Source organism: Branchiostoma lanceolatum, chromosome 17 (assembly GCF_035083965.1).
Source record: "Branchiostoma lanceolatum isolate klBraLanc5 chromosome 17, klBraLanc5.hap2, whole genome shotgun sequence".
In the NCBI taxonomy this organism is placed as follows: domain Eukaryota; kingdom Metazoa; phylum Chordata; class Leptocardii; order Amphioxiformes; family Branchiostomatidae; genus Branchiostoma; species Branchiostoma lanceolatum.
Genome location: NC_089738.1, coordinates 9612492 through 9626952, shown reverse-complemented (window position 1 = coordinate 9626952; position 14461 = coordinate 9612492). Strand labels below are relative to the sequence as shown.

Here is a 14461-nt window from a genome sequence, read left to right as displayed (position 1 = left end):
GATATAATTTCTACTTTAGAGATTAAAAACACCCTGTGAATTAACATGCTTGTTTTACAAGTGACGTCTGAAATGAGCTTATTAGTAACTAAACCAATGATTACAGCTATTTAAGCAATTGCGGCCTGTCATCCTAGCAACCCCCTCCCTACCCGACATACTTGTCGTTCTGCTTGATTTGCATTGACAATTGCATAACAAACATGAGTTCTAACCGGCAAAAACACTTTGTTGATCGCGAGTTGAATGAAGTTCCAGACACATTCGCCGCACGAAAGGTCCTGGAACAGTTGTGGACATGTCGTGCAATATTGGTAGTATATCCTATATAAATATTGCCGTAGATCACTTGCTGAAATTACAAAGGCAAAAAGGGCCAAAATATCAAATACGACAAAATGTGACCTTTCACAGCTACGGATCACACTACAAGACCGTGCTATTATAGGTGTTTTAAAAAGAAATACTGTTTAAACATATCATTTATGGTAACCTTCTGTTAAGTAGATGTAAATGCCCGGAGCTAGGATTTAGGAGTCTAATTTAAATCGTCCCTCGACTTAAGTCGGGGTCACAATTTTGGCATAGTCCTTTAAAGTCTCAGCGAGAACCAATCGTCGACATGGGAAAAAAGACAACTTTTTTATGAGCTTAACTTATTACGTCACAAAGCAACCACGATGGTCCCAAAGAATGCCTTTTGTTGTCGTATAAAAGTATTGTACGTTGATTGTGGACCTTTACATATACAAGTACTGGAGAGGGAGGGGGGTGGAAACACTGTCAACTACATGCAGTCGAAACAAGAGTTAAGCCCAGGTTTTGTTATGATAATTAGTCGGTGACTCATACCCAGACACACCCACATGCTCAGGACTTGCTGACAACACGCGGTGTGACATTTCTCTCAGCTCTCCACCCGACTCGGCAAATTGGTGCGTTTTATCCACTCTCAATTACCTGCACGCTACAAGGTGAGTCCGTCTTTGCACGTTGTGTCACATGCGTTCGTCTAGTCTTCTGGAAGCTTTCACAAACATGTTAACAGTGGCTGTAACATATAAAACGCAGTTTAGAATTGTTAGTCTGTTACATTCTATATTGGCGAAACACAAGTTGTCTAAAATGAGTGTTTGTTTAATTCATTGCTTGAGAAGCAGGGCGAAGTAGTATTTAATTCAGACATTGTTAAACCTAGAGTGGTTAAAGCTCCTTCGTTAAGAATAGAAAGATCCATTTGATCTCATGCATGCTTTCGTAAGTCCCCTAAACAATGTGGAACGGGGAAAAGAAATAAGCATACTCCACAGACCGTATAGCCTTATAGCGTATCCTGCATTCCACAATAAAGCCGCGCTTTGTCTACAAATAGAAGCCATACGTGCTCGTATCAGCTATTAGAATGCAGGCATTTTTTCGTGGAACCTTAACAATACTCTTGTATTTTCTCAACATTGTAGCCTTAATGTATTACTAGCTATAGGTTCGTATGGCCAATTGCCAAAACTACGGGAATGCCAGAAACAAGCTATGTACAAGAATCGCTGATATATTTTGCTGAATGCGTATATGTAGTGTATGTAAGAATGCATTGCTCTAATGTAACTGAGGTCATACATGTTAGGTTTATCATTAAGAAAGCAGTTTTAATGATACATTGAAGCAGATGGTTATAAATTGTAAAGTTTGAACTCGAGCATAACGCGGCATTTCCGTTTGATGCCTCAGCGTGTGAAATTTGTCGGAGATAATTGGAGGTCGGGGTGTCTTGATTGAATGCCTTCACGCTTTAATTCCCATCTTACAGGTGTGACAAAAAACGTATCGGAAAAACAACAGGTGGTGAAAACAGCAAGTCTGAAAATGCTATGCCAGCCTGTTTTTAGACAACTGTTGTTTATAGCGGTTGTTGGGCAACAGCAGATACTAGCATTATCTTTCTAATTGTCATTACTTATCAACAATTTACCTAACAATGTTTGTACCGTTGTCAGTGGATGCCCAGGGGTATTCCTATTCACCTTCGCCAAAAATGTTTGTGTTTCGTGTGTATGTTTGTTTGTTTGCTTGTTTGTTTGTTTGATTGATTCAAGGCCCAGGCGGCTTTCTTAGGTACTGCACCAGAATTTCCCGTTTTGAAATTTCGTCATATATTCTTTTGAAACTTGTTAACATCTGCTTAAAGGCAAACAATTTTAATGGAAACATATCCCCCTCTCTTAACGTACACTGGAATTAACCTCCAAGCAGATATACGGTGGCAAGACAGTTCCCGTGTATTTATAGTATCCAGTCGGCCACCGTAGACTGGATACTGTTTGGCCCATACATACTGTCCTGTCACCATAGATCTGCTTGGAGATTACAATGGAATAGAATTTAAAGGTATGCGTGAGAAAGTCCTGTTGTCAGTGTGGGTGAAGCTGAATAATACCCACAGTCTGTCTTACAAAGGCCGTTTGTCTACTTGTGGATTGTGATTAGTCTGTAGCAAATGACGCGGAAATTGATACCCCCCTCCCCACTAAGGCGGCAACCTCTCTGCAACCCAAAATTTGACAGATCAACAAATGTCATGATACAAACGCATTATGCGTTTTGTTTTCATTTTTTATTTGCATTTTGCATGGTGTTCCGATTATAAAATCAAGGGTTACGCGAGTTCAATTTAGGTCACAGCGAGACCGCCCTCTATTTGTATTGGGACCTAACATACAACACAACACAACACAACACAGCACAACACAACACATAACTCCGTAATGATAATTGTCCTTAGCCTACTCGTAAATTTTGAGACCAGTAATTGCAAGTAAACCCACTCTCCTCCCCGTGTGAGGTCAGTTTGTTTGTCTCGCCCAGTGAAGGTAGACGTTTGTTTCCCGCTTTCACAGTTTTTCTACGGATCTCTTCATATATATATATGCACTTATTCGTTTGTATGTATGTATGTAGTAGACCTTACGAAAGTCGCTGTGCTTTTGTTGTGTCAATAAAGATCTCTATATTTTGTCACTTTTTGTTACAATACTAAGTAAGTTCTTCTTCGTCTTTTTGCATAGCTATAGATATTAAAGTCAGTCAAGTCAAGTTTATTGCGCAACAATTGCATCAGGTACAATATACGGCAAATAACATGGAATAACAACAACTACGGACTATTTATACTAGTTTGAATGACATGTACTTTTTATAAAGGAAGGTTTGTCTAAGGGCGTACGGAAAGTGAACTTGTTCTTGTGATGAATTTTATGTGTTTTGTGCAGATTCAAGATGGCGGACGTCAAGGCTCTGTTTGACAAGTATGACGAGAACAAGGACGGGTCCATCTCGGCAGAGGAGCTGAAAAACGTGGTGAAGGAAATGGACCTGCCTTGGACCAACAAACTAGTCTCCGTAAGTTCTGTTTTCTCTTGTTCCCCAACATTTGACCAAAAAAACCGAGGTATAGTTTTCGGCCTGTCTTTCTGTGTGTCGGTGCGTGTGTGTTTCCTGATTATGCAGTCAGCATAACTAAAGAACCTTTAGATGGATTACGATGATATTTGGTATTTGGGTTGGTCTTGAGAAGACGAAGGTCAATGTCGTTTTGGGGTCCCCTGGTATGATGACCTTGTTACAGCAACAGAACTTCCATTGTATGCTGTAATGCTGTTGTCGCTTTGGGCTTCATTTGTCCCTGTAGCTCAACTGGTAGCAGCCTCACAGTTGAGCTCATGGTCACAATTAGTTGGTAACTGGGAGACCTTGGTTCGAATTCGGGGAAGGGTATCCTGGTTAGAACTGCATTCGTCTTTCGGAAGAGACGTAAAATGGGGGTTCCGTTATCGAGGAGATTCCTGGAGACCGTTTAGAAAATGTACAACAACAGCCTCATTACTCAGATGGGAACCTACAGATTACTTCAGATGAATGAAAATGACAAAAGTTTGTCGATGTCCCTTCTCCGTTTCTTCGAATTAACACATACAAATGGTCGGTAAAATATGCTGTCTATGGCTTTAGAATTGGTGAACAGTTACAGATAAAAGAAATTATGGCGCAGGTTTTGTGCAAAATGGCACTGACAATGACAGTGATAGCTCTCAAATCATAAGGCCAGCCAAGTCAGACAAATTGACGACCATTTTTGTTACAAAATCAACAACATTTTGACAACAGGAAAAGTCATGTATACGAAATTTAGAAGCATTTTTACACTTATCATTTTAAAAAAATGTACTGATGTTGTATATAGTATGGCTTTAGTTCTGCGGAATTGCATTAAAAACTAGAATTAAGTATTTGTGCTACATATACTTTAGGTTTGCTATGTTAGTTTAGCGATTACGGGGTCTTTTCATAAATATGAATTGGTATTGAATTTTTATTTGACTTGAATGTGTGATAACTGTGTGCCGATGTGTTAAGAATAGAGAGAACGCCAGTGACCCCAAAAAACAGCCCTCCCAATAAAATGGTATGGCGACCCTGTGACGTCACAATTCAAGATGGCGGCAACCACACAAGCCAACGGATCCAACAAAGGTTTTGCTACGCAAACCTGTAAAAAGCGTGATCATATTTCTTGCTGTTGTTGTTGTTACCCAGGCTATGATCAGGGAGCGCCAGCGCAACGCGGACGGAATCATGGATCTGAAAGACTTTACTCAAGTTGTAAAATCCTTGGAGGAAATAAAGAAGGCTCTAAGAAACCCTGATGAGACCCAGGAGGCAATGGTGGCCGCGTTCAACAAGATAGACAAGGTATGTATCCATGGTGCATTTTTCTTAAATTAAGATTTCACACGAAGACTGAAATTAAACGAAATGATATTTGCCATTGCGGAAGTTTATTCGGATTCTAATTTCAATACCTACCGATGCACTATCATATCATCATTAAATTAGAATTGAGTGTGATTTATTCATGCATTGATAATTTCATTCATTCTTCTTCTGCATTTTTTACTACTCTACTTCAGGAGGGCATAATCATAATAGACACATAAAACACATCTAGTGACTAAAGATTATACATTGTGAAATATAACAGAAAACCATAGAATACATACATTTGCGCAAAGTCTTTCCAGTTTCTTTGTATTTGCATTCATGCATTCATACATTCATATATACATTTATACATTTATACATTCATTCATGTATACACATTTATACATTCATTCATTCATTCCTATGATGGTTTCAGAACGGTGACGGCTTCCTGTCGCATGATGAGTTGAGGGAAGGCATGTCCAGTGTTGTCGGCATGGAGCTGTCGAAGGAGACCGTCGCTGAGCTCGTGCGCGTCGCCGACGCCAACTCCGACGGCCAAGTTGACATCAAGGAGTTTGCGCAAATGGTCACCAGTTTCTTCTGATGCACCGCCGTGGTGGCATGCCATATAAGGCAGACATCAGTATGTTAGGGTTGCATGTTAAATTGAAATGCACTGAAACAAGGCTTCGTAAAAGCACTAAAACGTAATTCAATCTAAAAATTCTCCCCCTTCAGAACGAACCGTGTATACGTATTTACCGAAATACATGAAATGCACGAAATAAACCTTCAAAATACATGAAGATGGGTGGAATCTAACGGAATACAGTATGATTCGATGAGTAAACATCACAGGTTGCTATATTTCACGGCTAGAAAATCACAAGGGTATACTTGATAACCATGTAAAGAAAATAGGAGGTTGTGGAGCTCAAACAGACCCTAGCTTTGACCCCAGTTTTCTCTCATATCCATCCGCAGAACCCAACTACTCACATCTGTCCTTACGCCAACATAACTGCTGAACTGAACAAATTTGTACCAAAACGAGAAAGCTTAGACCCTACATTTTACTTCTAGCCCCAAAATATCGAGATTGGCCCAAAAAGTATCATGTAAAGGGAGATTTTTTAAGGATTTTAAGGTGGCACTATAATTCCTATTTTGATCCCTAGCTCTATTGCGCAACGCAAATCTGATGTCTGCCCTATAAGGCTAAGTGCATTATTATGGTATACATCGTACCAAGATTGCGTGGATTTTGATTTTAGATGAGCAGATGTTAGCATTTTGGTGTTTTTTTAAAATTCATTAGAAGTTAGTAGATGTTTATTAAGGAATTGCATCAATATCACCCCGATTTTGTATTATTCTAGATCCTGCCACAACTTCGGTTCCTGATTACGAATACGTAATAACACGCGCGTAGGTAATATATGAGAACGAAACGCCGGATGTGCCTGTTGTATACGGTATGATCATACAATATTCAGCTAAATGTATGATATGCTAGGGTGCCGGTTGAATTACCGGTAGAAGCTATGGGAACATAAAACAATATAAAATCAAAGGACATCGTATCTTGGCTGTTTTATTTCTATTCCATTAGGCACCACCACTAATTTCATGGCAGGAAATATCTATTTGCTAGGTGTGGAAAACAAAAAAAATCTAGATATTTTTAAAAGAAGGTATTACTAAGAAATGACTTAAGTATAGATACACCAATGACATATAGTTATCCTGGGAAAGGGGAGAACTGATGAAAAAGTCCCACACGTAAGATATACAATTACGTGGGTCATTATGCATTAGCAGTAATTATGGGTTAATTGCATTTGTACTCAGAAAATGACGGCAATTTTCGTTAGATGCTAACTAAGATCCAAGTAGCGTATAAAGGTACGAAATGTACGCATCTTAGAACACCTCGAAACGTGTTGTTATGTCGTCTAAAACAATTTTGGCTGAATAATTTATTTAACCAAATAGACTCCATTGTACGTGGACGTTTTTGCTGCTTGAGTATTTTGGAACTGCTGCCGCTTTCGTGTTATAAAGCTGTGATTCTTCTCAGGAAGCTTACGGTAGCATTCAACATTTACCAGCTAAAAAACGACGAGTAGTACAACCTGTGTTTCCTGCTACCGAGGCTACTAACCCAATAGTTTTACTGGTCGTCCATGACGTCACGGTCAAAGGTTGAAGGTCAAACGTAACCCAGTACCCAACGGACTGAAATGCCTTTGAAATGTCATTGACACGTTACCGTTGAACCGATTAGTGATTCACAGACGGTCTGACTTGTGATTTTACCCCTCCGCCCACCCATTCAAGTACGACCCCTGAATAAAATGTACATAGCAAACTCAACAAGGCCACATAATGTCCATGAACAGAGATACAAAAAACGTAAGTACTGCTGCAGTATCAAGGTCGGCCACCAGGAGGCTCAAAATCAAACTACACCTTACGGCTTACACCACCTACCCAAAAACCAAATAGCATTGAAATCGCTTGAACTGTTCTGGAGATATAGCGCCGGAACCACCCACGCCCGACCACAAGCGTACCTAAGTCTATACCTCCATTCTCATGGGGGTGACAAGGCCAAATATCAAGACATTCCATCCAGTCATTATTGAGTCATTCTACAGACAGACAGGACACACACACAGACACACATGAACGCTACCAAAACCACAACCTTCTTAGCGAAGGTAATGACCATGTATTTACTTGATACGTTAGGATACATATAGGACAGGTCGTATCTATTATTGATGCCAGTGGATTTTTTTCTCAGTGCGAACTTTCGTGACCGCCATGATTGTGCATTTAAACCACACGGCAACACCTACTAATTATCACACTCTGTGCACACCTGATCATTATCAAATACTTAACGCTCACCTGAACACAACAAAAACATCTTATCAACGTACAATCTTATATATATAGGTAATGTAGGTCAACTGTTATTCCTTAAGAGTCTCTCGTGACCGTTTTCCAATGTTGGTATGAAATTTTAATGACTGTAGGGGCTAGATTATAATGGTTAAGGTAGCGCAGAGTCCCAGCCTTGTCAGACACAGTTGTGGTGTGACAGTAGCCTCCTTTCCAGTCTTTTAGGGCCACAGGCGTTTATTTTTAGGGAAGCGCTGATTCGCGATTTTCAACATACATGTATATGGGTCAGGTTCTGCATGTAGCCTCAGACAGGATCTCCCTGACATTAGAACCGTATGTTGAAAATCGTAAAACAGCACTACTCCCCCCCCCCCCCGAAAAAAAATAAATGAACCCCAGCGCTCCTAAAAGACTGCGAAGGAGGCTAGGTGGTAGGCTCCAATAGGCGTGTTATTATCAGTGCAACGTGTGCATAACAAAACCGGTTCCCACCGCCCCACTCCCCACTTTTCTTCTAGTATTTGCGAAGGAAGGTCTGTACCTGTCAACCTCTTCGATCCAACTTCTTAGCGAGTTCCTTCCCTAAATCCTTCGACACAGGTGAGTCGGTCTCCATTATAAAACTAGCAAAGGTGAAAAAGACACAACAGTGATTACTTTTCAAAGGTTACTAACTTCTTCTGAAGCATTCTTCTGACACTTCCTCTGCATTCGGCAATTTCAATGTTAAAGAAAGCCTGCAAGAAGTGTAGACATCGTAATAGCAATCCACATTTATCAAATGTTGTGAAAATGTTTTAAAACATCTGCTATAAGCATTTTTGTGGTCACTTTTGCAAGCCTTGTCTAGTGGGCGTGTCCAAAAGACGAGGCCATAGCTTGTTAGCGAGCCAAGGTTATTCTAAAACTGCGGTTTAAAATCTGATAGGCAGTTTTTTTGTAGCTATCTGAACAACTAGTCATGAAACTAAATGTGTTTTATCAGTTACTAAGTATCTACAACTTGTACGATTGGAATATTTGAGGGGCGGGGGGCTTGGTTGTGTGTATGACCTTTTTTTGTCACGTATACATCAAGTACTTTATTCAGAGACTGTTTGACGTCTTTAACTTAGTGTTAGACGTACTGTTACGTTTGAAAAAAGAACAAACTTTAGGTATTTTAGTAAAGTAATGTGGGGGTAATGAGCAAATTTTGCATGCGTAATTGGGTGTAACAGGGCACGCCTAGCTAAGATCTAAATGTTATTCTCTCAAAGCCATTATTTGTAGTTTTTCTTTGCCTGACTGACCGAAACCGGTCCAACGACTGTAATGTATGTGTATACTGCCTAAAGGTATAACAGGTGACGTCACTTGTCCCTCTATCAGGCATGCATAGCCTACCGTAAGAAATGTTATTGTAGCTGATATCACGGCCGCGCCAAAAACAATACCTCCGGACATTTTCCATAGAGCTAACGCAGTATTAAAGAATACCGCAAGGGGTCTAAATCCATTCATTTCAATCTTTGATAGGACTTTGTAGCCACATGACAAATGGCATGTCCTGAATTCTAAAGCTATTCAAAGCTGTTTAACCACAGACAAAACCTCAACATAACCGCAACCTAAAACATGACTTTTCTAAACATAGCTCTATAGTCATGGCGTGTGGAAAGAATGGTGAGCTGACAATGTGAGCTGTTTGCTACACTAAAATCTTTCTTCGTTTATAGACCAATGCTTTCTTCTGTGTCTTTTTTTAAACAGAGCTTGCAGAAAATATCGCTGTCTGACTTAGCGATGATACCCGGTTTTCCGGTATGCTACTCCAATGCCGAGAGGCCTGTAAGTAATACGGGTCGAGTAGTCACTCTCGACAGGTGTAAAGTGTAGGACATTTTGGTAGTTGTGACTATTTACATCTAATTTCACATCCACCCATCCGCGTGTGCGCTCATATTTCAAGACAGACACCTTGAAATTCTATCAGTTTCCTTCAATACTGTCCATTGCTTCAATACTGTAAAAAATGTCAAAACATTAAAAGCTACATATTCTAATTATCAAGGTCATATTGAAATGAAAACAGAAATACGTATGAATCAAGACATAGTAGAATCATGGCAAAGGGCCCTAAATGAAAGAAAATAGGGATTCTTGGAGAATCAAAAACATGATGATACGCCCAAACATCTTAAAAGGAGTAAATGTTACATGAAATATGCGTTTGGATATGTTAAACCTTATTCTCATAATTATGTACGTCAACAATTTGGTTATTCTCTTTATGTTCTTAATGTTTACATGTTATAGTCTCATTTAGTTTCCATAGCTACGATGCTTGTCTAGCCATATACGACTACGTCATTCATTCCATGTCATTGCTAAGAAATAGGTTTCTCATAGATATATCTATGTAAAAGGCCCATCCTATTATTTTAGTCAGGGGTGATCCTTTAAGTTTAAGACTTTTTTTCCAATCTTCTAATAGAAAAAATAACAGGTATTGACCAATGGCTTTCCTCTAAGTAAATGTTTCATGAAATGTGGGTTTGCACATGTTCAACTTTATTGTCATCATCGTATTTTTGTATGAAAACATTTTGGTCATTTTGAGTTCGAGTTTATTTTCATGACACTTCTTGATTATGACTACCTCCACAATTTTGTATATCAAGGTCAATATTGGTTGTTACAATATCTCAAAGGGAATTGTATTAAAGGAAATTCAAGTAATATTAGGGCCTGAAAATTTTGAATTATGAAACTCTATCTATCTAGTCATTTCTAAAGATGATAAGTTCAAGCAACACTATCACAATGCATATCGACGTTCATGATGCAAAAACACGCTGTCGTTGTGATGTGAGAACTCTGAAAATCGTCGCCGAGGTTTTTTTTAGGCTCTCGAAACTAAGGGGATCATCGTACGGCACGTTTTTGCGCGGTTGTAAAATGCTCAAAGTATGAAGTTACCACGCAAATATGATACACAGTGTTAGTAAGTGTTACTACCATAAAGATTTCACCATCATTCTTTTTCCATTTTTGTGCACTAATATTGCTTCTGTTGCCTTTAAACTCTTCTCAGGACAACATGGCCGCCAAGACGTTTTCAGATTACGATAAGGACGGCAGTGGGGCCATCGAGCCGAAAGAGCTTGTTGAAGCTCTGCAAGACATGGGGCTGAATCCCTCACCAAAGATGACTCAGGTAAAAAAAAAACATTTTATATGATGCCAGACTGATTTGATCATATGGTTGACATCCTCTGGGCACCCAAATAGTCATGTGAGAAAAAAAAAATGGGGAAATAGGTGCCATCTTTATGAAATCTTAGTGGTCAGAAATGTTGAACAAATGACTGAACTCACAGAAAATTCTATGGCAAACAGTATCTATATTTGCCCTTTTACATCTCCGTCCTAAGTAGCGTGCCGATATTTGAAAGATTTTGGCAAGGCCTCAGAAGCGAAGCCTTTCATTGACTTTTGTCTTGGACCGTCTTTTTTTCAGACAGTGATCGATAGGTGTGACAAAAACGGAGATGGGAAGATCACAGAAGATGAGTTTACACGTCTTGTCGGTGTTTTCGGGGAGATCGCAGGCCTCAGGCAGATGTTTAACGAAATTGACGCGGTAAGTTCTTACCAGATGCATACATGTATGTCTAATACTTTGATGAAGGTTAGACATCCAGGTAATAAGATATACAAAAATAGTTACTCAAGCAACTGGATGATTTTGTTGTTGTTGTTGTTGTTGTTGTTGAACGCTTCAAAAGAAGACATAATTGCACTATTAGCATACAAACCATGTCTTGAATTAATCTTCTTTTGAATACTACGTCAAGACATCTGTCATCTGACAATTGTCTTAACCTCAGTTTTGGTATAAAACCTAGTTTTCCAGTCCTATCGTTAGTCACTGACGAAAGACAGCGGATGCTGTCTGAAACGTCTGACTGTTACAAAAATTTATCCAGTTGCTTGAGTAACTATTTTTGGTGTATGTCTAATACTGTCTGCATAGTTGCTTCCAAGATTTTGAGATTGGTACGAATACCAATTGGCCATATTGAGAAAGTTTATACTGTGAATTCGACACAAACTATTAGCTCAATCATACTGTGTGTTGGTTTGACAGTATAAACGTTTTCAATAGGTACTTGGTTCTAATATAGATGAGGCTTTATTCTAACAATCTGCATAGCTTATCAGTACGACATGCAGCTGTCTTGTCTTTGATCAGCTAAATTAGGTATTGTATGCCATGTTGCTAAGCTGAAGTTGATGTCTCTTTAACTTAAGATTGGAAATTAAAACCACGTAATAATTTCATCTATTGATCATGCCTCTAATATCACTTGGCCATCTCTAACATATATAATGATGAATCACATACAACATGTCTCCTTTTAACTATGAATAGCAGTTTTGTGACAATGTTAGACACGGTGAATTCTTGTCACACACAGACTTATAGTTCTCCTTTTGGGTCATTTTCTAGAATGAAGATGGAAAGATGACAGCGGCAGAGCTAATGGCTAAGTCCGAAAAATTCTATAAGGGTCTGACAAAGGATGCCGCAAAGGATATGGTGGACTTTGGAGACATCGACAAAGATGGAACAATGAGTGTCGACGAGTTCCTTGAGATCATGGTTGATAAGAAGATGTAAAGGAACCAGCTGGCTCCATGGAGAGGCTCAGAGCCCTCACATGTCGAGACAAATAGAAGTAGAAGCGAGGCTAACATTTCTATACAAGGGGGCAGTAGTGGGCTTTTCTTATTAATCTCAATCATAATCAAGACCCAGTGTGAGCTTCAAAATACCACCGAGAAAAAGAAGGGAATTTACAAAAAGTAATTGGCAGACAGTACGACGGAGGGAAAAAAGGGGATGAGAGAGGTGAGAGGGGAGAGGAAGAGAAGGGGAAGGAGAAGAAGGGAGAATTAGAAAGAGAGACAGAAATAGAGGGAAAGAGAAGGAGAGAAAGAAAGAGATAGGGAATGATAGGAAGAGAGAGCTATATATATATAGAGAGAGAAAGAAATAGAGGGAAAGAAGAGGGAAAAGAAGAGAAAGGGAAGGGTAGGAAGAGAGAGCTAGAGAGAGGGGGCATAGGCAGACAGATCATTGTGCAAATTGAAACTCAAGAACCCTGTATACCAACTTAATGGCTAGTTCTATTTCTTGAGCGAATAGATTTGAGTAAGTTCAAAATGTTAGATACAGGACTAAGGTTCATGTTAATGAATAAAGGCATTGATGTACATTTTATTACAGTTTTAATGGAACAATCAATTCTGAATAAATGAGTTCAATGCTGTGAAATGATGCCGCTTGTTGCCATCTTTCATAATCTAGTGCGTTTTAAATTGTCTAAGGTATTTACCTCTTTCGTTTTTTTAGAACTTAAGAATATTCTTGACGCTTTCATAAATTTCAAAGTAAATATCATTCTCCCCATTGACAAAGAGCTCCCAGATGGGCGCTTGAAACGTCTGGTTTACAAATGTATTTTTATCCAGTTGAAAAAAATTATATCTTATTTCTCCTTTCCTGACCTGGATAACTAATATTCACAAACGTGTTTTAAATACTTGTTTACACAAGTACCATATTTGATGGAAAACAATAATTATTCTTAACAATGATTATCTGCATACTTCCCATTCTCCCATATGTCCATTTTCGGTACCGACTGAAAGAGCAGACCTTGAATTTAACTTTTCTATGAAGATATTGACTGTCCATAAAACCGTTATTCAAAAAGCAGATTTTAATTCCAACATATCACCATAATGTAGAGAACTGACCTTTGGCAATACATTTTTTGTTTCATATCTGCATGGGCAAAGATTTCACACTTCAAAGAAACAAAAGAATACACTAGAGAAAAATGTGAGCGAAGGTTTAGGAAGGTATATCTGGATAAAACTCACCCCCTGAACTTTGCAAAATGGAATAGTCCGAATGATATTTGAGACCTCAGTGGACAATGGAGCATTGCTGCATGGGTATATGACATCTTAATTTTCTCAAACAAAATGAAAATAGACATGCATATTAACATCTTTCTGCATTCCGATATGTATCATTAGCGTTCTTTTGCACACAAGAATACACGTACGGATGAAACGGTAAATAACTATATGCCAAATATTCACACATTCATATCAGATATTTGTTTTGGAGCACACATATGTAAATGAATGAAACGTGATTTCTTAATTGCCTCCTACATTTATATGTTAGGTTGGAATACACGTCTCAATTCAATTAAACGTACACATTGAATTTCGGTTAACACTGAATTCCTTATAAGAGAATAAATAGTATGCGCTTCCACCTAATAACAAAGCGCAATACTTTGTCCGCAGTCTTCCAAAATATATTCAAATAGAAGATAAAATTGATATGTGGTTTCCTTTCTCTAAAACAGCTTTGATAGTTATAAACAAGGAAAGGGTATTCACCTCTGTTACACAGAAATTGATTATAATTTTCTTCTTTCATCTGATAATTCCAATTATGTTATTAGAATATGACGTCAAGTGACGTGACGAAAGACTAGGATCATAATAATCAAATGAAATATTCATGAAATGCATATGAGGCAAACATGACAAGATGAATTGTAAACAAAATGGATACCCATATCATCTACAACTTGCCCATAGAAAAAAAATCGAGAATTTTGCTATGAGTTGCAATAAAACTTAAGTATGCATATTTCAACCTATCTTTTTTAGTCAAAACATAAAGACGAAGAATTTAAAAACAAAAAGGAAATAAATG

At 38.6% G+C, this 14461-nt stretch overlaps 2 protein-coding genes across 3 annotated transcripts; both read left to right on the top strand.

The window, feature by feature from the left end:
* Positions 1-839: 839 nt before the first annotated feature.
* LOC136423475 (calmodulin-4-like) lies at positions 840-6331 on the top strand. The gene is made up of 4 exons (XM_066411631.1): positions 840-974; positions 3267-3396; positions 4591-4746; positions 5192-6331. The coding sequence occupies exons 2-4, from the start codon at positions 3274-3276 to the stop codon at positions 5360-5362; spliced, it is 450 nt and encodes a 149-aa protein (XP_066267728.1). The 5' UTR covers positions 840-974; positions 3267-3273; the 3' UTR covers positions 5363-6331.
* A 1814-nt stretch (positions 6332-8145) lies between these two features.
* Positions 8146-12994, top strand: LOC136423006 (calmodulin-4-like). Of its 2 annotated transcripts, XM_066410984.1 has the most exons (5): positions 8184-8271; positions 9424-9501; positions 10748-10870; positions 11174-11296; positions 12167-12994. In XM_066410984.1, exons 2-5 carry the CDS (start codon positions 9457-9459, stop codon positions 12335-12337), a joined length of 462 nt encoding a protein of 153 aa, XP_066267081.1. In that variant the 5' UTR covers positions 8184-8271; positions 9424-9456; the 3' UTR covers positions 12338-12994. The 2 variants fall into 2 exon arrangements, with proteins under 2 accessions (XP_066267082.1, XP_066267081.1); XM_066410985.1 differs by lacking the exon at positions 9424-9501 and having other exon boundaries at positions 8146-8271.
* Positions 12995-14461: the final 1467 nt, after the last annotated feature.

Coding starts and splice junctions, on each gene's coding strand:
- LOC136423006 (XM_066410984.1), top strand. CDS start 9,457: ATGATACCCGGTTTTCCGGTATGCTACTCCAATGCCGAGAGGCCT. Junction 9,502..10,747: donor ACTCCAATGCCGAGAGGCCT/GTAAGTAATACG, acceptor AACTCTTCTCAG/GACAACATGGCCGCCAAGAC. Junction 11,297..12,166: donor TGTTTAACGAAATTGACGCG/GTAAGTTCTTAC, acceptor GTCATTTTCTAG/AATGAAGATGGAAAGATGAC.
- LOC136423475 (XM_066411631.1), top strand. CDS start 3,274: ATGGCGGACGTCAAGGCTCTGTTTGACAAGTATGACGAGAACAAGGAC. Junction 3,397..4,590: donor GGACCAACAAACTAGTCTCC/GTAAGTTCTGTT, acceptor GTTGTTACCCAG/GCTATGATCAGGGAGCGCCA. Junction 4,747..5,191: donor CGTTCAACAAGATAGACAAG/GTATGTATCCAT, acceptor TGATGGTTTCAG/AACGGTGACGGCTTCCTGTC.